The sequence below is a fragment of the Asterias amurensis genome, chromosome 14 (genome assembly GCF_032118995.1).
Source record: "Asterias amurensis chromosome 14, ASM3211899v1".
Taxonomy (NCBI): Eukaryota; Metazoa; Echinodermata; class Asteroidea; order Forcipulatida; family Asteriidae; genus Asterias; species Asterias amurensis.
This window is the reverse complement of record NC_092661.1, coordinates 9,294,788-9,317,708: the sequence shown is the minus strand read 5'-3', so window position 1 is coordinate 9,317,708 and position 22,921 is coordinate 9,294,788. Positions and strand designations below refer to the sequence as shown.

At 39.4% G+C, this 22,921-nt stretch overlaps 1 protein-coding gene across 2 annotated transcripts; it reads left to right on the top strand.

The window, feature by feature from the left end:
* Position 1: 1 nt before the first annotated feature.
* On the top strand, positions 2-22,449 carry LOC139946762 (ectonucleotide pyrophosphatase/phosphodiesterase family member 5-like). 2 transcript variants are annotated; one of them, XM_071944441.1, is made up of 6 exons: positions 2-147; positions 1,876-2,868; positions 3,817-3,990; positions 12,784-12,977; positions 14,165-14,294; positions 15,090-22,449. In XM_071944441.1, exons 2-6 carry the CDS (start codon positions 1,989-1,991, stop codon positions 15,266-15,268), a joined length of 1,557 nt encoding a protein of 518 aa, XP_071800542.1. In that variant the 5' UTR covers positions 2-147; positions 1,876-1,988; the 3' UTR covers positions 15,269-22,449. The 2 variants fall into 2 exon arrangements, with proteins under 2 accessions (XP_071800542.1, XP_071800543.1); XM_071944442.1 differs by having other exon boundaries at positions 2-152.
* The last annotated feature ends 472 nt before the right edge of the window (positions 22,450-22,921 follow it).

Genomic DNA, 22,921 nt, shown 5'->3' with positions numbered 1-22,921 from the left:
TTAGTTGAGTACTGGACAACTCGGCACCGACGATATCGAAAAATTAATTGCAACACAACAACAAATCCAAAACACATAATCGACACAGTTGGCAAGGTCTGTCCGGGTTAACAGTTATCCTACTGCTGATGAGGAAACCGAGTCAGGGTAAGGTAATTGTTGTTGTTTGATCGTACTCAAGTCAAATCATAACCATCCTGATCACAGCCGACCAATGTTTCTGTCAGATTTTTTGATCCGAAACAAAGAAAAGACAAAATGTGTTTATGCCGGAGGGCTATAGATTATCTTTAGATAGACTGCTGAGCTGAGTGACATAATAATACTATTGACTATATTAAACAAGGAAGTTGCAATCTGATTATTGATGTCATGATGTTACACAATTAATAGCACTGTAAGTCCTTGAGACAATGAGCAGAGATGAGCATGATGCTTTCTTTTAACGATACTCCCCTATTATAGCTAGGGATGCACTGATTGAATGAATGTAGATAGAAAATGTTTTATTAATGAAGTTTTGTTTGTTTGTCTAGATAAAAAAAAGTGGTGTATTAATATAAATAAAAAGGCCCTCATCCTCCTCTTTTTTGAAAAATCCGGACTATCAATTGGTATTTTTTTATATTTGGCTTTATGGCTGTTAATTTTATCGTGGAGCTCCGGGATACAATACAAGGGGCCCTGTTTTTGTGTCAAACTTTGCCAGGAGCTAGTATACAAATATTGACTGCTTCGAGTGCTATGGTTAAAACTATGACTCCCGAGGTGATCCACGGAGCGTTCTATTTTCCCGAGGCGAAGCCGAGGGAAAATAGAACGCTCCGGGGATCACCGAGGGAGTCATAGTTTTTAACCATTGCACGAGTAAAAGCAGTCAATATTTGTTTTATAACACCCCAAACATTTCTAAAACCTGTATTATTATTATTAAGTTACAGACCTGAATGCTACAATCCACGGACGACGCGAACACAGATTGCAAACACTTTTACCTACTGTGTTGCATGTAGTGTCGGACAATCTGAAATGGTTACAGACTATTAATTTATCATCCTCGTACACGCAACGGACGTCTGGGTAATGCACGCCGTGTGCTAGTCTGTCGGACTAGCGCACGGCGCCATGTGCTAGTCTTCGGACTAGCGCATGGCAAACCGACGCTCTATCACACGGCCGTCGTCTAGCAAAACTAAGACATGTCATGTGACGCGCTCTAAACCAATGAGCAGGCACAATACTTGCAAGGGGTGTTATAATATACAAATATTGACTGCTTCGAGTGCTATGGTTAAAACTATGACTCCCGAGGTGATCCCCGGAGCGTTCTATTTTCCCGAGGCGAAGCCGAGGGAAAATAGAACGCTCCGGGGATCACCGAGGGAGTCATAGTTTTTAACCATTGCACGAGTAAAAGCAGTCAATATTTGTTTTATAACACCCCAAACATTTCTAAATACTGTACCATTATTATTAAGTTACAGACCTGAATGCTACAATCCACGGACGACGCAAATACAGATTGCAAACACTTTTACTTACTGTGTTGCATGTAGTGTCGTGCAATCCGAAAAGGTTACAGACTATTAATTTATCATCCTCGTACACGCAACGGACGTCTGGGTACTGCACACCGTGTGCTAGTCTGTCGGACTAGCGCACGGCGCCGTGTGCTAGTCTTCGGACTAGCGCATGGCAAACCGACGCACCATCACACGGCCGTCGTCTAGCAAAACTTAGACATGTCATGTGACGCGCTCTAAACCAATGAGCAGGCAGAATACTTGCAAGGGGTGTTATAATAGATTCTATTACCAAACAAGGTGTTAGAGCATGCTCAATAAAATAAATTCCATTTCTGCATTTATTCTACAGCTGCAGTGAAGTGAGAACCCAAGGCGATATTAGGTGCAAAAACTTCAAGGAGCAGACGCATCGACTAAGACTGTTACCCTCCAGCCCCCACCCTACCTCCCCACTGCTGTAGCATGGCAAGGTGGTCGGAATACAACACAGTAATGGCACTTACTAGTCAACTTCTACTGCACCTTGTTATACTGCTCGTCCTATCTGCAGTATCGCCATCCCAGCAGACATCGCCAAGGGAAGCTAATAACGGCCCACAAGCCGGCCCTCTCGTTCTGTTGGTCTCTTTCGATGGATTCAGATGGGATTATCTTGACAGGACTGCCACCCCCAATTTTGACAATCTTATCAAAGATGGCGTCAAAGCAAAATACATCTACGACGCTTTCACGTCCAAGACTTTTCCAAACCACTACACCATTGTGACCGGTCTGTACGAGGAGTCGCACGGCATTGTTGGTAACGCTATGTATGATCCGGTGTGGAACGAAACTTACTTCATGGGTAATGAATCGAAATGGTGGGAAGGAGGCGAACCCATTTGGGTTACGAATGAGAAAGAAGGAGGAGCGAGTGGGGTGATAGAATGGCCGGGAATGGACACGAAAATCCACAACTTTTATCCTACGTACAGAATGCCTAAATATAACCAGACGTTCCCGTTTGATGCACGCGTTGACATTATAACGGAACTCTTCAGCAACGGATCAATCAATCTCGGATTGTTGTATTTCCGAGAGCCGGATCATTCTGGCCACATTTTTGGTCCAGATTCACCCAAGATGGACGCTGTGATTCGAATGTGTGACGATACCGTCGGTTATCTGATGCAATCTTTACAAAAAGCCGGTCTTGGAGATAGAGTCAACGTCATCATAACATCCGACCATGGAATGGCAGAAGTGTCTGCAGAAAGAGTTTTGCAGTTAGATGATTTCGTGGACCCATCTCTCTATCACTACACGGATAATAATCCAGTGTTTGGTATTTGGCCGCACGAAGGTAATTCATGTCTTCTGTCTACTGAACAGCCAAAATTGTAGTCATTGAAATTGTTTGTTTGTTTGTTTGTTCGTTTGTTTGTTTATTGTTTTTTTGTGTGTTTGTTTAGATGATCTTCCTGTTAAGGGAACTTTGCAAACTTCCACAAGCTGACAATAAATAATCTCTATTACATGCAAATTTGGTTTAAAGTCTATGATTATGAATTGCACAAAGCAAGAAAGCTTGGTTCAGTAGCCTTTTATCGAAGAATTAATTCTAGTCATTGTAAAATCAGCGGACATTTAGCTTGGTAGGATTCGAATCAACAACCTAAAAAAAAAACCACCTGATGTAGTTTCACATTCATCAGTTTTTAAACTTAACTGAAGAACTTTAAAAAGTTATTTATAAACACCTAAGACAGTTTCTCTTTTCCTATTGGTGGAGAGCGCGTCACATGGGAAACCTTTGAAAATGACCAGTAAAAAGTTTTGAAACATGGGCGTGACACGCGAGCTTGCTTATAAATATAAGACAGTTTCTTCATTCAGTATTGGCCGAGAGCAACAGCCGGAACAGTTGCGCCACATCATGCCATACACTCGATGCGCACAGCCATAATCCTTATAAGTATTTGTTTACCCAAGGGCCTTACCATTTCATAGCTGGAGGGGTGTTGTGTTCAAAGAAATCATTGAACAATTATAATTTTTAACTTTTTTTACCTTTTGACCAAAAGTTTTTTGATGACCGAAAAGGTTTGTCTCGGTAAAATTATCAAGAACCAGGCCTTGTTTGGATTAAGCCACTTGTTGAAAACCTCTTCACCACACATTGATTCCCTTATTATAACTTAAAAAAACAAAAGACTCTCTGACTTGTCATCTAAAAACACCGGCTCCAAGCCTGTGATCCAGGTTAATGTCAAGCTCCGACGTTCACTTGTGTTGTGTTTATTTACCACAGAGGATGATACTGAACTGATCTACAGCAAGATTTACAATGCAAGCTCAAATGTGAAGGTGTTCTTAAAAGATGCCATTCCTGCGCAATATCATTACCATGACAACCGACGAATCTCACCTATCCTTGTGGTCGCTGATGTAGGATGGTCCATCAACCGGGGAGATCATTCAAATGGTGAGAATTAATCCATTTTTAATTCCTTTACCTTTTTAAATATTTTGTTTTGATTTGTTATCGCTGTGCACAGCAATTTTTCTCTGGTAAGGGGCACTTCCAGAAGGGCACGTCCAGAAGGGCACGTCCAGAAGGGCACTTCCAGAAGGGCACTTCCAGAAGGGCACTTTCAGAAGGGCACTTTCAGAAGGGCACTTCCAGAAGGGCACTTCCAGAAGGGCACTTCCAGAAGGGCACCTCCAGAAGGGCACTTCCAGAAGGGCACTTCCAGAAGGGCACTTCCAGAAGGGCACTTCCAGAAGGGCACTTCCAGAAGGGCACTTTCAGAAGGGCACTTCCAGAAGGGCACTTCCAGAAGGGCACTTCCAGAAGGGCACTTCCAGAAGGGCACCTCCAGAAGGGCACTTCTATAGACCTACATGTATAGACCTAGTCTTGTTTCAAGACTCTCCTGGATTTGTCACAAGAATCGTGCTATCAACCCCGACGCGCTATCAACCACGAACCGCTAACAACCACGAACTGCTATCACCCGAGAACTGCTATCACAGGAGAGTCTTGGCACAGTTAAATCGGGGGGAAACATAAGGCGCGTGCGTGCGTTTCCCGCAGAGCCCGCCCCTTCATTTGGGGGACATTTAACCAATGTGCCAAGACTCTCCTGTGGTAGCGGTTCTCGGGTGATAGCGGTTCGTGGTTGAAAGCCAATGGGGGTGGTAGGGCGCCCTTTTGTGACAAATCCAGGAGAGTCTTGCACCAAGACTAGTACAGACCATGTGAACCTTGTTTACAATAAGTGTGACCTTGTACACTCTTTCAGTATTCTGGCAGGCAATATACTACACTGGTCCTATAGATGGGAAAGTTGACATTTTATGTCATAATTTCTACATTAAACCAAGAGTTATGAAAGTAAAAGCTGGTCAAGTTTTGAGATGTGCCCCTTTCATCATATCAAAAGTTGATAAGAATTAGACAGTGCAATCTCCATAAACTATAAGATTTTATGTTTTCTTCCATTGAGCTGTAAATATACAAATCATGCCTGCAGGAAGTCCAGGCTCTGTGGCTCTTTTGTAAAAATGTGATGTCACAGGTCACATCATCTATGGGGAATTTAGAAGTTCCATTAAATTGAATTGAATTTAATTGAATAGGCAATAAGCCATTTTTGTGCGATGTTTTGCATTTTATTTTGGCTGGTACCATACATTTCATTTCTTGCGTGCTCAATCAACTTGTCCAAGGTTCCATTCAACCAGTTAAATCCCTTTTCACAGTCTGTGCTTTCTCTGTCTTTTTTGTCATTGCTCTGGGCCTATATAGTGTAGTGTATTGGTCTTTTGTAGTTCTGTAGGCCTATGCTTTTTACAGTCTTTCGCGTCCTGTCACTGTCCTTTTCTTATGTGTTGGGCTGCACCTGCGGGGAATACTAATAGTGGTTTACTTTTGCAGCCCCTGACCCACTGTAGCTGTTTCTTTTGTTTGGGTTTTTGCATTTTGGTTCGCCCTCTGGTTAGTTGTACATGTACACTGTTGTATTGGCACTTTTAATTATTGTGTCTGCTTTCATGTTAATTTGTGTGTTGTTATTTGTGTACATTTTGTGATTGTTTGGGTTGAATAAATAATAATTAACAATAATAACATACCAGAATCAAATGTCAACCATGACTGCTATCCTGCTTATTTTTGCTTATTTTTTTATGACAATGTCACAAAATAGAGAATTATAATCATTGTAATGTAGAATGGTCCATGCTTTGTAGGCCTAAATAGGGCTTTTAAAACCACAAAATATAGGGCCTACTCCAAGTAGAAAACGTTCCTAAGACCCTGTTTTAATTCCGCATGCTAAACATTTAAAAACAATAGGGTCCAGAATGCCCCACCTTTTGGAGAAAAAAAACTGGGAAGGACCCAGAAAATCTCTAATTCGGATGGTGAAAAAGAGACCCTCTTTACACTTTACTTTTCTAATTTTTTGCTTAAATGTAATCAAGGGCCCATTCATACAATACAAAGTAGTATCCATTTAACATTACATTTGCAATGTCTGTTTATATGCAAAGCATGAACCCTTTCTGGAACATTAAGTGTTAACATGTAGGCCTAAAGTATCTTTACACTCGCTAAACCGCTCTAATTCAATTTTATTTCTAAGAAAGTGCTTTATCACCAACAGCCGACAGGCACCTCTACAGTAAGTGCTCATTATTTTTGTGACAATAAGTGAGCAGAGCAATGTTCAATTTACAAGACACTATTTACAATTAGCACCTTGTTAAAGGCAGTGGACACTATTGGTAATTACTCAAAATAATTATTAGCACAATACCTTACTTGGTAACGAGTAATGGGGAGAGGTTGGTGGTATAAAACATTGTGAGAAACGACTCCCTCTAAAGTGCCATAGTTTTCGAGAAAGAAGTAGTTTTCCACGAATTTGATTTCGAGACCTGCAGGTTTAGATTTTTAGGTCTCGGAACCAACCATCTAAATGCACACAACTTTGTGTGACAAGGGTGTTTTTTCTTTCATTATTATCTCGCAACTTTGATGACCGATTGAGCTCAAATTTTCACAGGTTAGTTAATTTATGCATTATGTTGAGATGTACACCAACTGTGAAGGCTAGTCTTTGACAATTACAATAGTGTCCACTGCCTTTAAGGTTTAAAAAGTACTTGGATGATCAAATGATGAAGGATGAAGCAATTATGGTTTGAAGACACTGGACACTATTGGTCAAATTGTCTAAGACCAGTCTTCTTCCTTGGCGTATATTATCTCAACATGCATAAAATAACAAACCTGTGAAAATTTTTGCTCAATTGGTAATCGAAGTTGCAAGATAATAATGGAATAAAAAACACCCTTGTCACACCAAGTTGTGTGCTTTCCATAGAGCTATAGCTCTATGGTGCTTTCAGATAATTGATTAAGAGACCTTGAAAACTAATTCATGGAAAATTACTTCTTTTTCAAGAACTACATGGGGGTGTACATGTACTGTTACAATGGTTACAGGTGTTGTATGTTACTTCAGAGCCGAGCTGTTTCTCACAATTAGCTCTCCATTACCACTCGCCTCCCAGCTAAGTACATGTACACGTACAAATACCAGAAGTGCCTTGATTGCACAATATGTACATTATGTATCATACTTTTGCTCTTAAATATGAACATTAATTTCTATTTTTTATTTTGTGAAATGACCAAAAAGACCTTACAGGTCATTCAAACATTTCCATAGTATGTAGGGGAACAGGGCTCAAAATTAACACTGGACTGCACAGGCCTGAGGCCAGTGCTTTTAGCATTGGGCCAGTAAAATAACAACCAGACAAGGGCAGCGGTCTGGTGTTTTTCAATTGACTAATAACAGCAATACCTTACTGTGTAGGCCCCTAATATCGTTGTTCTAAAATGTTGACAATAAGTCTGATATCTTTCACTTCTGTTGAGTATCGAAGTAGCATGACATTTGATGAGATAGATCTTCTCTTTGTTCTTGTTCAACTCATTTTGAATCTGGTCTTATAAAATGTTGGTCAAGTGATACTGTTGAGGTATATGCCTAGCAGTCTTGTGGGTTTTCCCTCCAAATTCGAGACCTGGGGAATAAAAATCAAATAAACTGTAGCTTGAGATCATGGGTACACATGTAGCCAATCTTGCGTAGATTGCAAATAAAGGGCAGAATGAAGGGAAACTTGTATTTTTATGTTTCCATGTGGACAACAAATAAAACTAATATTTTCTAATAGGCCTACGTAATGCACTTTTTATTCTTTGCATTAAACAATGGATGGTATTACATGTATATTGTGACCAAAATCAAAACAGTTGTCAAAATACATACTTGTTCATGCCTCTACAAAAAAAAATAATAACCCCTTTTTAAACCGGGTTCATGGCAAGTTTTCTTACGTCACAATTGTAAAAAATTGTGCACTGAATATTTACATTTATTAACCAAAAATTGCTTCATACTCTATTTTGTAGCCTTCGGACTATGTACATCTATAGGCCTATACTTTTCGTGCATATTTACGTCACATGACAAATTTTCTTGCGTCACAATTGGAAAACAGTGCACTAAATATTTACGCAGCCAGAAATTGCTACGTAATAGGCCTACTCTTTTGTAGCCTTCGAACCACATACAAAAAACATGTAGGCCTATTGCTTATATATGGAAGAGAATTTGTTTTTAAAACCTTGCTGAGAGTGAAACACGTACAATGCCACGTCTGCTAATCAACAAACGATCCCTCTCGGATGATTGCTAGTCATCATCACCATGACAACCTGGTTATGGTTGCCATGGTCACCAAGGCAGATAACGAGACGGTCTGGTACATAAGCAACGAGAGAGAGAGAAAGAGAGACGAACACTGTGGGCTTGATTAATTGCCTTCAAGGGCATCGTTAAGGGATCACGACGATGGAAGATCGTTCAGATTTCTAAAATCAATAGATTGTTGGGGATGGGTTTTTTATTTACTGCCTTTGATTATCGAGCTGAAAATCCTTCTAGATTTAACATCTGGATCAATCAAAAAAGTTGTCTTCAAAAGTGTTATTTTAATACAAGTAGGCCCTAACAAATAATGTTTTTGTTTCCAGTAACTGGACAAAAATAGCTTCGGTTGACCCCCCCCCCCCCAAAAAAAAAAAATATATATAAATATATATATATATATATCAAATAATAAACCACAAGGGAAACTGACTGGGTACATTTTTAAATGATTTTTTAGGATTGAACAAAGAAAAATTGACTAGAGCGGGATTTGAACCAACGACCTCCGGTTTAACGTGCCAAATAATACTTTTTTACCATATTTTAACAGGCTCTTTTCCACTCAATGCAGTAGTATCCCCCACTCCCTAAAATCTTGTACCGAATTCCTGATGTTCCTCGAACCCAATAAAGACAATCTGACACAACATGGGGACACTATGCCACAAAACAAGCACAAAATGGGCAGGTTGTGAAAAAATAGCTGTATTTATGAAGAACTTTGACATGACAGTACAGCGCACAAATAAATAATATTTGATTTTTGGGGTTCAACAGAGTGGGATTCGAACCAATGACCTCCGGAATAACTTGCCGGCGCACTACCAACTGAGCTATCTACATGTAGCCCTATGTTGGCGGTGTTCCTATTTTGTCAATATCATTGTTTGGGGGTGCCAGTCAGAATAATGTTTTTTAAACTGAAATAATTTTACCAAGGAGGACACTGTTGTAGCTAGAACAATTTTAGTTGTGGGTTCTACATCAAATTTAGTCCACAAAGGGCAAGCGGTTCAACAAAAGATATAGGGGCCATCATTTTTGAAGTGCAATTTGGAGGAAATTTGTGTGGGCATCACAGCTTATTTTGCTCAGGGTGCTGGGGCAAAAATTTGTTAGTTTCGGGCAGGCCCGATGGGCACCGCCCACAGTGGCTGCAACACTGAAGGATGATCTGCCTGCAAAAGAAAAAGACAAATTTTGACTTCCAAAATTTGAATGGCACATCTTGAATGGAATTGAGAGGACATCACCTGATTAAAATATTTTATTTGAGTCAGGAATTCGGGTGGTGGTGGAGTAGTATAGTCGATCATGAAACTCATCATATTTTTATTATTTATTTATTGACAATTTTTGTGGTCTCCACCTTTTTGAATGGTGGGCAGATCTTCAGGAAGCATTTGGTTTTTGAATATAATTGTACGCATAATGTATTTTAAAGGCAGTGGACACTATTGGTAATTGTCAAAGACTAGCCTTCACTGTTGGTGTATCTCACCATATGCATGAAATAACAAACCTGTGAAAATTTGAGCTCAATTGGTCATCAAAGTTGCGAGATAATAATGAAAGAAGAAAACACCCTTGTCACACGAAGTTGTGTGCGTTTAGATGGTTGATTTTGAGACCTCAAGTTCTAAATCAGAGGTCTCAAAATCAAATTTGTGGAAAATTACTCCTTTCTTTTTATTCGGATATTTTGCTTAAGGAAGATATGCTGTTCTTGTTTTTTGTATTGTTATTTTTTTTAAATAGGATTTGAGGCATTGCATTGCATGGTGAGGTATCATTGAAACTTTTTTTATTGTTTTTTAAAAATGTTTAAATTTTTTTTTCTTTATTTGGATATTTTTGCTATTGGGGCAGATAATGCTGTTCTCGTTTTATTATTTTTAATTTTGTTTTTATTATAATAGGGTCCTAGGGGCCTATTCATTTTTTTATATATTTTTTTAACATTAAATTAATGTTCTTTTTATTGGGATGCTTTTCTATTGAAGCAGATGTTTTTGATAATTTAGTTTCAAAAGTACATGTCTATATCTTTTTGACTGTATTATACATGTACAGTGTGTGTACAACCACATGTTTGGTTGCATTTATCTCATGAATGCATGAATGGCTCATGAAAAAAGCCTTAAGTACGGTTATTTAAAAAAGTCATAAGGCCTATATATACATTATGTAGATGAAGCTCCTTTCCGATCTGAAGTAGAAAGGCCTAAGGCTGGCCCACTTAGTAGCGGCAAAAACAAAAGCGGCAAAAACAAATAAATAAATAAATGAAGAATTGCTTCAAGTGATTTACATTTAATAGATGGAAATTTGCATCGTGGATAAAGTATACTAATTTTGGTTTGTCCAGAGCCGGGGAGCAGCGGCTTGAAAAGCATGATCTCCCGTACTTTACTTAGTTTTGGGGATATGAAGACAGGATATGAAGACGGTATAACATAGGATTTGAACTGCCTCTAGCTACCGGCAATCTCGAGTGCCTATTTGGTACATGTAAAGACACTGCTCTTGAATTGTTGTTGGGTCGAATCCCACTCGAGTAATATGCCTACAGGTGATGTTTTTTTCATGGAGCTCTGAGAATGTACTGAGTATACAGTGCTTACACACATCGATTGGTAAAACCAAGCTTTATGCAGAGTTTGTAAATTACATATTTCTATTTATTGATTGAAATAAGAATCAAGTTTGGTGTACCATACACGTCAATCTTTTTGTACAATACGTATGAAATAGTGCATTGTTCACTTGTCACGTATGGCTAGCCGCTGTAAATCTGTCAACCTTGGAACATTAATTAATGAACTGACGTAGTTTTATATTGGAAAATAACTGATCATGCTGGTACCTGCCACCTGTTGCATTCAGAGTAGCCAGAAAAACCATGATCACCAATTTTTTTTTTCTGTTCCTAAAATGTGAAGTGTACACTCAGGGCTCGAATTTGGCAAAAGGAATTAGTTATTAGTTTTTAGATGTGGGAGGTAACCCTCAAAGAATTATTCCACGCAGGGAAGACTCTGGGGGGATAATCCATAAAACCACAGGGCTTGTTGCACAAAATATTCACTGGTATAGATTTGTTCAAGCTGATTTAGTAATTCTGTTCACAGGCCTGTATGCTTCGTTTTTGAAAGGGCAAGGGCACCAAGGCATTTTCTCCTTGGTGAAGGGCACCCTATGAGGAAATTGTAATTTTCTACTGGAGCATTTCAAGGGCACCATGGCAATGACAAGGGGCAATGGAGGCAATCGTCCTCCATGTTGCCTCCGTGAAGTATCAGGCCTGTGTTCTTATGTTTCCCGGATGGTCATTTTTGTTTTTTGCATTTTTACATTTGCATTGGACTTAAAGTAGTTACATGTAACTGACCGCTGGAAATTGCAAGTGCGAACAGCGGTAACTTACATGTACTGGGGTGGTAAGCTACTGCAACAAAGTTAACAGGCCGATTTGAGCCGCGGAACTTAACAATGTTAACTTTAAACAGGAACAAGAAGTCCAATGCGAACGCACACCATTCTTGTCACTTAAAAATACTGTCACCTGGTCACGAAAATGTTGACCTGTGATTTAATTTGTCTGAATCTTACACGGTGCCGGGGTAAGTTATCAAGTGGTAACTTACACACTGCTAAAAATGGTTTTCTTGAAATAAGAAAAACATTTTATTTTTGAGAAAATATTTCTATTGTCACTCCCTACAAAAAGTTTTGTAAGGAGGGACCTAAGAAATGTGTTCTCAAAAAGAAGATGTTTTTCTTGTTTCAAGAATACCATTTTTAGCAGTGCATGTACTGGCCCAGTTAGGTTAATTCTAAAAGAATAATGGCTTCTTACACGTATGTATCCCTAATTTAGTGACGCTCAAAGCGCTTTAACATGTAGTGTATCCTGCAAGGTTTATGTGGGACTACATTTAAACTATGAGATATCTCTTTAATATAGATACATGTAATGGTTTACAAGGTGCTGTGGTGCAATTTTATGCTGCCAATCAAACCATGACGGAACAATTGGGGGAATCCCTACCCTTTTTAATTAGTGCACTGGTTTTTTTTTTTTTTTGGGGGGGGGGGGGCGTTACACAACACACAGGACCAGGCCTGTATGCTTCGTTTTTGAAAGGGCAAGGGCACCAAGGCATTTTCTTCTTGGTAAAGGGCACCCTATGATGAAATTGCAAATTTGCACTGGAGCATTTCAATGGCACCAAGGCAATGACCAGGGGACACGGGGGCAATCGCCTTCGTTGCCTCCGTGAAGTATCAGGCCTGCAGGACCAATGGCTTTACGCCCCATCCCAAGGACGAAGCAATGGCTACAAGTAGGTGTCTTGCTTAAGGACACAAGTGTCACGGCTGGGGTCTGGAACCCGGACTCTGCTGATCAGAACTTATGTTACCAGACCCAAAGGTTCAATGCTAACGTGGCTTAACACTTCTCTCTTGTCTGAACTACACAGATTCTCGGAAGATGTACAAAGGCAACCATGGTTACAATAACAGCGTCATGGCGATGCATCCCATCTTCGTTGCCAACGGTCCGTCCTTCAAGAAGGGTCTGCTGGTAGAACCCTTTGAGAACGTCAACATCTACACGCTCATCTGTGACATTCTGGGTCTATCGCCGGCACCCAATAATGGATCCCTTGAAAAGGTACTTGAACTTTGAAGTGGGCAGTGTCAGGCATTACTACATTGTACAAACCACATTTTAAGGAATATTCATTTTGGTTTTTACCCACTACACCGATGTCTCTTAGCACTGTATGCTCAGTACTTTCCCGAGTTCTGTGAAAATATCACAGGCATGTTACTCGAGTGGGATTCAAACCCACGACCTTTGCAATTCCAGAGCAGTGTCATACTGTACCAACTAAATTTTAGACCACCTAGATTGCCCATGGCTAGACCATTTATTATTAACTCATTTTACATGTAATGGACAGATTGAGGTCTTTGTACATTACATACAATGTATGAGTGTGTACATGTAAATGTACATGTACAAATGTACCTCGTGGACTGTCGGGTATTTGTATCACATTTGAGTGGACCTTTTTGGGCACTACATGTTGTACCTCATGTTAGTGGCACAGTGTCCCCCAGTGTCACACATTAGAACCTCGATTTAGTAACACTCTGGGTCTGCACTCAAAAATAGATCTCTTAAAAAGGTACTTGACATTTGGAGTGGGCAGTGTCGGGCATAACTACATTGCTTTTTCATCTGCAGCACCAACCCTCTGGAATCTCAGGTCAACATTCCAGTTGAACCTAGTTCTGGGGTCAACTGGTTCAACTGGGATAGTGATCAAACTCATCCATTTTCCATATTAACCAACTGGTTTGGACTAGGTTTAACTGTGTTTAACTAGGTTGAAATTATAAACCAGTTGGTTTCTGTCCATTTTCCATATTAAACCAACTGGTTTTAACTGTGTTTAACGTGTTTATCAACTGGTTTCAACTAGTTCCAGTTAAACCCAGTTTAACTAGGTTCAACTGGAATTCTGACCTGGGAATACTCTACCAATTAGCAATCGCACAGCTTCATCCTTAGACACATTTAAATTGCAACTGAAGACCTGTTTGTTTCCAAATACTTTTGATCCTCATCTTTGTACATGTATCAACTGTTTTCCTCTCCAGCACCTCGGATTAGTGTTCTAGATATTGTAGATGGCGCTATATGAATGCTCAAGTATTATTATTATTCACCACCGGTTCCTTTCAGAACCAGCACAGCGCTAAAAGAGACTTCCCCCTCTAACCTCACCTACACCTGCACTTCATGACATTTCAGTTGTGATCATTTGTGACGAATCTAATTGTTTTTGAAAGGTCCAAGGCATGCTGCGGACTACGGAACCAACGTCCTCACATCTACTGACAAAACTGAGTGCCGATGTGACATACAACAAATTAACTACTGGGGGGTCGCCAGAAGAAATGGATACAAGTACAATCATTGGTAAGAAGGAGAAACTTCACCACAATCTGTCCCAACAAACCTCACCACAACATATCCCCACAAACCTCACCACAACCTGTCCCAACAAACCTCCCCACATGTCCCTTTAAACCTCACCACGTCCTCACAAACCTCACCACAATCTGTCCCAACAAACCTCACCACAACATATCCCCACAAACCTCACCAAAACATGTCCCAACAAACCTCACCGCATGTCCATTTAAACCCTCACCACAGCATGTCCTCACAAACCTCACCACATTCTGTACCCACAAACCTCACCGCAACCTGTACCCACAAACCTCACCACAACCTGTACCCACAAACCTCACCGCAACCTGTAACCACAAACCTCACCACAACCTGTACCCACAAACCTCACCACAACCTGTACCCACAAACCTCACCGCAACCTGTACCCACAAACCTCACCACAACCTGTACCCACAAACCTCACCACAACCTGTAACCACAAACCTCACCACAACCTGTACCCACAAACCTCACCACAACCTGTACCCACAAACCTCACCGCAACCTGTACCCACAAACCTCACCACAACCTGTACCCACAAACCTCACCACAACCTGTACCCACAAACCTCACCGCAACCTGTACCCACAAACCTCACCACAACCTGTACCCACAAACCTCACCACAACCTGTACCCACAAACCTCACCGCAATCTGTACCCACAAACCTCACCGCAACCTGTACCCACAAACCTCACCACAACCTCAATCGAAATCCAGTGCCACGTTAAACCTTTTACTTGCTTGCATGTTCTCAGGAATGGCTGTGGTTGGTGGGGTTGCATTTCTAGCCGTTTGTCTACTCATAGCGATGTGTGCTAAGCAGCGTTCTTATCGTCAGCCACCCACGCAGTACGCGCCGATCGCTGACACGTCATTGGACAATGTGGACGAACTGGGGTTCCAATCCTACAACTATCCAAACACCAAGATCTAGAGTACTTCCTAGTACACTCGTACTGGGAACCAATGCCTTTAAGATATTATGCAAACTAAGAAGACATGCTGTGTCAATGGATGGATTACAATATGGTCATTTGACCGCCATCTTTGATGTAAAGCAATGGAAACGTACACGTGTACGCACTGCGCACAACTCTCAGCCAATGATTGCTCTTCATATGAGTGGACAATTCATCAAAGATTACATCTATTGCAATCCATCTATTAACATTTTGGGAGTAAGGTTTTAAATAATTTGGGCTAAACAAAGTAAAAAAGTGTTAGTTAATGACTTAGATGTTTTTGTATATTGATAGCTCTGAGCCTGGAGTGTATCTCAAACAGTGTCACGGAAAAGTCAAGAGGAAATAAGATATCGGGTTGTAAAGCAACTTGAAACCTAGTGACGTATATAGAGGAGTGTCCAATTAAGTTATGTTAATACTTGAAAGTTGAAGGAAGCGAAACAAATTGTTTGGTAAATGTAAAGCAATGTTTGTTTGCAATTTGGTTTAACTCTTGATCACAACACTGAAAATAATTTCATACCTGAAACTTTCAACCGACAAGTTCGGTCTTCATCAGCAGTCTGATGTTTATTTGGTTTGTAGTAACACCATGAGTGTATCTACAATGTACTTGTAGATTTTGTCCTTTGCTACATATTCTAATACTGCGGAGTACTTTGTTACTACCGCGAAGTAGATTTTCTGAATTTGGGAGACTTCTCAGTTCTGAAAAGAACTGCTTTGGATGGAAGTTTAAAAATCAGCTGGGACTTCTACCTTCCTTTGTGGATCGAGGGGACTTCTTGTTATTTACTTCACTGCCGATGAGTGAGTTCTTAATTGGTTTCAATGGATTTGAAGCTTTGATGGTGAAGGGTGCATCATATTGATGTTTGGGTAAAACTCACTTGAATTTGTTCAAAACAAAAAGGTTGATGTCTTCAATCGATGGTGGGGGGGGGGGCTCTGACAAGAAAGATGACATGTGGGGAAATTGTGTACAGATCTAAATCTTAAAAAAAACCTAATAAACAAATATTAATAAATATTTTGAGTATAATGTAATGATTTGAATTTATTTATTTTGGGTGACAGTAATACAATTTACTGATAGTAAAACAAATTAAATTGGTTTTCGGGAAAAGCTCCATTGAAGAGTCTCTGAGTTGTCCACAAAAAGTTCAAAAAGTATACATGTACATCCTTTTTGTGCATGAGTGTATTACATTGATTTACTTAATGGAGGAGCATTTAGTTTGCCTGTGGCATTCGCAGTACTATGCTTTGTGCATGATCCAACTAAGTGTTTGGGAAAGGAATTACATGGAGATAACAGGTGTGAGTTGTCAGACGAAAATGATGTACCTCTTTCTCTTTCTTTAATTGGGAATTCCTATTATTTAATTTGACTGTTTGCACTCAAATCTTTTTGTCTTTTCTACATTAAAGATGCTATGTCAGATTTTTGGCCGATTTGACCCCAAAATTTTGATTTAAAATTCAATAGGTGTTTTGATTGGGGTCGAGAAAGTTACAAGCTTTCATTTGAGCCATTGCTCGAAAAAGTCCGCCAATTATTAGTAGCAGTGAAATAAAGTGCTCAAAATTAGCTTTTGTCGGGATCCTGACAATATATCACATGACCAATTCTTACGTGTTTTATAAGAAACGTTTTAAATTTTTGTCACGGTTCCTGTCCATTAAAAGTAAAAGTTAAACTTGTTTTCGTTAGAGCGGGTGATACTCTTTGAAATACCATTCACTCAAAAAAATCTATTTTTTAATGTTTGGGGCCAAAATTCTGACATAGCATCTTTAATGAATTCCAGTAATTATTATGTTCTATAAATATTTCATGTCTATTCTGAAATCGCTTATAGTGTTTGTCATTCCTACCTGGGCCTAATTTCATGAAGCTGTTTTGAGCAGAAATTGGTGCTTAATAAATTTCTTTGCTAAGCAAAAATAAATGATTTGCTAAGCAAAAACAAGTAGAGTACCAGTCACAACAACCTTTGGTGTGATGGCTGGGTAACCTATTTAGCAAGTTTTTTTTCTGTGCTTGGCAATATGTTGTTCTTACAGGGGTTTTGAAATTGGGCCTTGTCTATTTGGTTGTTGGAAATTACTTGTTGTGTATACGAAAGTTGTGTAAGTCTGAAAGTAATTCATGCTTGGTGAGCACTGCCCAATTTTGTAAAGGGTATAAACATTGGGTTGTGCAGGAATTAGCCTACCAATATGTGAGAGGGAGGTCCTTTTGAGCTTACAAAATTGAGGGTGATATTGACCATACCTTTACAAAATTGAGCGGTGTTCACCTAAGCATGATTTATTTTTCAAGCTTTTTGGTGTCATTTGAAAGTTGAGTCCAAAAACTGCTCATCCCCCAGAATCATATATTTTTTATTCGGCAGCCATTTCAAAAGTGTATTAGGTTTTTTGGAGACACCCTGTATACATATACACAAATTCTTGTTCAGGACGTTGCAATGCCCGATGGCAGTACTTAGTAAGTTTGGCTAATCTGTCCGTTATAATAGCCTTTTTGAGATATGGTGGACACTATGAGTACAGTGTAGGATTTGGATGTATACAGCCAATACCCAAACCAAACTGTGGTATAGTAATGTGTCAACCACAATCTCAAAATGACTTATCACAGCTCTTTCTGATGAAGCCCAGGGACAGAGCAAAACTGTTGCAAAAACAAAAATTAAACTCTCTATTTCATTTTGGATGGAGAGCATGTTTGTACATATGAATATTTGACGTCCTTTCGTGCCTTTCGTTGTGAATGATCCAAAGTGTCAACTTGCCAAAATATTAAAGTTCGAAGATTACTAATATGTAAATTTAGATCTTTTGTCCTCATTGTCATGTCACTTGTATGTAATTGTTAAATTTTACTTATTTGATTGGTTGGTCAGACTTGTTTGAAGACACTGGACACTATTGGTAATTGTCAAAGATCAGTCTTCTCACTTGGTGTGTCTCAAAATATGCATAAAATAACAAACCTGTGAAAATTTGAGCTCAATTTGGTCGTCGAAGTTGCAAGATAATAATGGAAGAAAAAACACCCTCGTCACACAAGGTTGTGTGCTTTCAGATGCTTGATTTCGTAACCTCAATAGCTTATTCTGACGTCTCGAAATTTTACTTATTACTTGTTTGATTTGTTGGTCAGACTTGTTTGAAGACACTATACACTATTGGTAGTTGTCAAAGATCAGTCTTCTCGCTTGGTGTATCTCAACATATGCATGAAATAACAAACCTGTGAAAATTTGAGCTTAATTTGGTCGTCGAAGTTGCGAGATATTAATGGAAGAAAAAACACCCTTGTCACATGAAGTCGTGTGCTTTTAAATGGTTGATTTTGAGACCTCAAAATCTCATTCTGAGGTCTCAAAAATCAAATTCGTGGAAAATTACTGCTTTATCGAAAACTATGTTACTTCAGAGGGAGCCATTTCTCACAATGTTTTATACTATCAATAGCTCCCCATTACTCGTTACCAAGTAAGGTTTTATGCTAATAATTATTTTGAGTAATTACCAATAGTGTCCACTACCTTTAATGTGCTATTGGGATAATTTCAGAATAATTCTACGGATAATAATACTAGGGTCTCTGCATGCTTTACTATAGCAATAACAGAGAATGTGTATCATGTAAATTATTTGAGTAGAGACAAGGCCACAAGTTCCTAAAGCACTTTCTTGCATCCGAAGGGTAACTCAAAGTAAGCACAAGAAGCAAGGTACCAGACATATGGAACATGTTACATGGTACTTTCGCTGGTAAGCTTATTCTGGTAAGCATAACTTTGTCATGCTGAGCTAGTTTTTGTGTCTAAGCATCTCTGTGAATTTGGACCTTGGTAAGCTTATTCTGGTAAGCGAAACTTTGTTATGCTTAGTTAGTTTTTATGCGCAGCTCCATGAAGTTGGACCATGGTAAGCTTATTCTGGTGAGCATAACTTTTTCATGCTTAGCTAGTTCGTGAGCACAGCTCCATGAAATTGGACCGTGGTAAGCTTATTCCGGTAAGCATTTAGCTAGTTTGTGTGCACAGCTCCATGAAGTTGGACCATGGTAAGCTTATTCTGGTAAGCATGACTTTGTCATGCTTAGCTAGTTTGTGTGCACAGCTCCATGAAGTTGGACCATGGTAAGCGTATTCTGGTGAGCATGACTTTGTCATGCTTAGCTAGTTTTGTGCGCGGCTCTATGAAATTGCGTCGTTCTATTAGCGTTACGGAGGTGATGCGTCGCAATCTGCAGCCAACCATAGAGCCATTAATTTTTTACAGGTAATAAATTTGTGTGATGTAGAGCATAACTGACTTTGATGAAGAATCATGTACCGTAGTTAATGTGCATCGTTGCATCGATCAAATTGACAAGCCTTTTACATAAATCAAAGTCTTATATAGCACATGTATCTACCAACAAGGTACTAAAGGCGATGAGTATAAACAAACTTTCAGAAAGATAGGTTATTGAAGTGATGAATTCTGAGACCCAATTATGTAGCAACTTACAGACTTATAAGGGTTTATAAGATGCGGCGCATTTAGCAGCCACAGCCAGGAACCCCGGGGCGAACCCTGTCTCTTTCGATAAGTGCACTGGGTTCTGTTACATGCGTTACACAACACATGGGACCAACAGCTTTACGTCCCATATGAAGGACGAAGCAATGGTTAAGTGTCTTGCTTAAGGACACAAGTGTCACGGCTGGGGATTCGAACCCACGCTATGCAAAATACAACAGCATTAATTTTATAAAGCGCCTTTTTGACAATTGATACTAAACTGCCTTTTGCCAGGCTACTCTGTTAAGTCACAACTAATTACCCCTTGCACTGAATTCCTAAGACTACATGTATAGAGACACAGAGTTGTGTCTTATGGTTCGGGGTAAGCTTTTACTTAGTTACGTAAGAGACTGCAAACACCCATACTCAACTCTGTATGAGCTTGTATAAAAATAGCACACCCACAGTTTGCTCATCTGAAGGCCATTCTTTTAGTAAACAAAATATTTTCAAATCTGTGAGCATGACCATTCTTTCAGTAAACAAAGTTATTTTCAAATCTGTGAGCATTTAAACATTTTTTAACTATGCATAAGCTTGAGGGCTTTGTGAAATATCTAAACTCTACGATTTTTTTCACACGTCCCGAGTTAAAATTTCCGCTAGCGCAAAGATCCTGACCATAAAATTTAGCAGTGTTTTAGAAGACTTCACAAAAGACCTTAGAAAGTACAAAAATTCTTGTCCTTTCACATGAGGTGCATTTTGTTAAAATCTGCAACCATGCTAAAATTTAGCATGGGACCCTTGCTAAAATACTCTTTGAAGTGAAGGGCTTTGAGTTTGATACCAGGAAGCTGATGACGCTATCGTGTTAGTGAAGTCATTATGTCACACAACCTTGTAATAATAGTGGCTTCTTATTTAGCGCTCAGGTCCATCATGCAGTGACGCTCATGGTGCTTCAACAATATTAACCCTGGTCACTGGGCTTTATATCATCCTCAAACCATAGAGTAATGCTTAAACCATCTCAGCTCCCTGGGGAGTATACAGCCGGTGCTGCCAGTTACCGCGTTCCGCGCTAATCATTCACATAAACCATTGCCCTCTCAGGTACCCATTTACACCTGGGTGGAGAGAAGCTTATGGTTAAGTGTCTTGCTCAAGGACACAAGTGTCACGACCGGGATTCGAACCAGACTCTGCCACACTTTGTAGTTGTGTGTGGACCTGAGAAAAAAAGAAGGCTGTATCATGAAGGAACTATGTGGACTTTTACACTCACACCCACACAAGTGCTGAAGAATATGATTTTTCTTTTAGTGTACAGAACAAAGGAAAGTTCACAAAGTGACTGCAGCACAGAACTGGGTGGGTGTATTCACTTTGCACAACAAAATCATGCTTACCAGATTCAGGTTACCAGCTTAAGGTCCAGCTTAAGGTCCAGCTTAAACACCTGGGCCCAATTTCATAGAGCTGCTAAGCACAAGAATTTGCTTAGCATGAAATTTCTTCCTTGACTAAAACATGATTACCAACCAAATTTCCATTTGTTGCATATTGCTTGTTGCTGGTATTCAGCTAATGCTTGTTTATCCTAAAAATCCCATGGAAATTTGGTTGGTAATCCTGTTTTTACCAAGGCAAAACTTTCATGCTAATCAAATTGTTGGGCTTAGCAGCTCTATGAAACTGGGCTCAGGCTGCTTTTATGATTTGTGACTGGTAATGCTGCTTGGCACAAGAAAACTTGTTTTTTGTTTCTGCTTAGAAGCAGCTTTATGTTTAGCAGAGGTTCTCTTGCAGAATTGTCATAGCTTAATTTATGCATAGACAAAGGAAAAATAGAGGCAGTGTTAAACTTTTAGTAATTTTAAATGGTGCTTGCTTGGTACATTTTCTTAGTGGTTCTATGTGGCTAAATTTGTGTAAACAAAGTAAGGTGAACTGTAGAATAACTTCAAGCTAGTTCTATTTTTTTTAGAAGTGAAACAAATTTAGAAGTATTGTACTTGGAATTGGAATTTGAGAAGTGATTTGAGCTAACTTTTCCAAAGGTGCTTAGCAAATTAAGTTAACAAGAGCGGGGAACCGTGCAGTTACAAACAATTCATAATGTTGTCTACCTGCTAAGCAAGATTCAGGGATAAAACAACTTCAGACTTTTATCTTAACTCAGATTTTGTTTTATTGTCTGGCGGCATGGCAAGAAGAAAATCAGATTCTTTTCTTCTTCAGATAACAAAGAAATTGTATTCTTTGATCTACTTCTCTGGTGCTGTGAATACTGCACGTTGACTTAGTAATTTATTTATATGGATAAGAAAGGCCATAATTAAAACCAAAGATAATAGAGTGGCAAGGGCAGAAGATGGGGGGAAATGAAGCTCTAATTGTTGGTGTAAAAATGTATAGACCAGTGGCGTTTTTGCTTTAAAAAATTGCATCAATCACAGGAAAGTTACACCGCTTTAATGGGAGGTACGACACTTGTAATGTTTTCGTTATGACTCTTTCTATTGGAGTGGTCCACAGAGCTGAATTTAACCTTAAAGGAACACGTTGCCTTGGATCGGACGAGTTGGTCTATAAAAAGCGTTTGTAACAGTTTTTTATAAAATGCATATGGTTGGAAAGATGTTTTAAAAGTAGAATACAATGATCCACACAAATTTGCCACAAAATTGCGTGGTTTTCCTTTTACTGTGCGAACTAACACGGGCGGCCATTTGGCCGACCGTGTTAGTCGACAAGGTAAAAGGAAAACCGTGCAATTTTGAGGCATGTTTATGTGGATCATTGTGTTCTACTTTTACATTATCTTTCAACCCATATGCATTTTATAACAAACGGTTACAAGCGCTTTTCAAAGACCAACTCGACCGATCCAAGGCAACGTGCTCCTTTAAGAGCCAATCTATAATCACACCAGGAGAAATAGAATACAATTGTATGACAGGTATGCAGTGTGCGCTGTTTGGATTATGAGACCTATTTATGTGCCACATTGTGTCAAGTGTTTACAAGGTGATGCCATTTATATCAGAAAAACAAAATGCCTTCTTGTCATATAAGAGTGTTGTCCC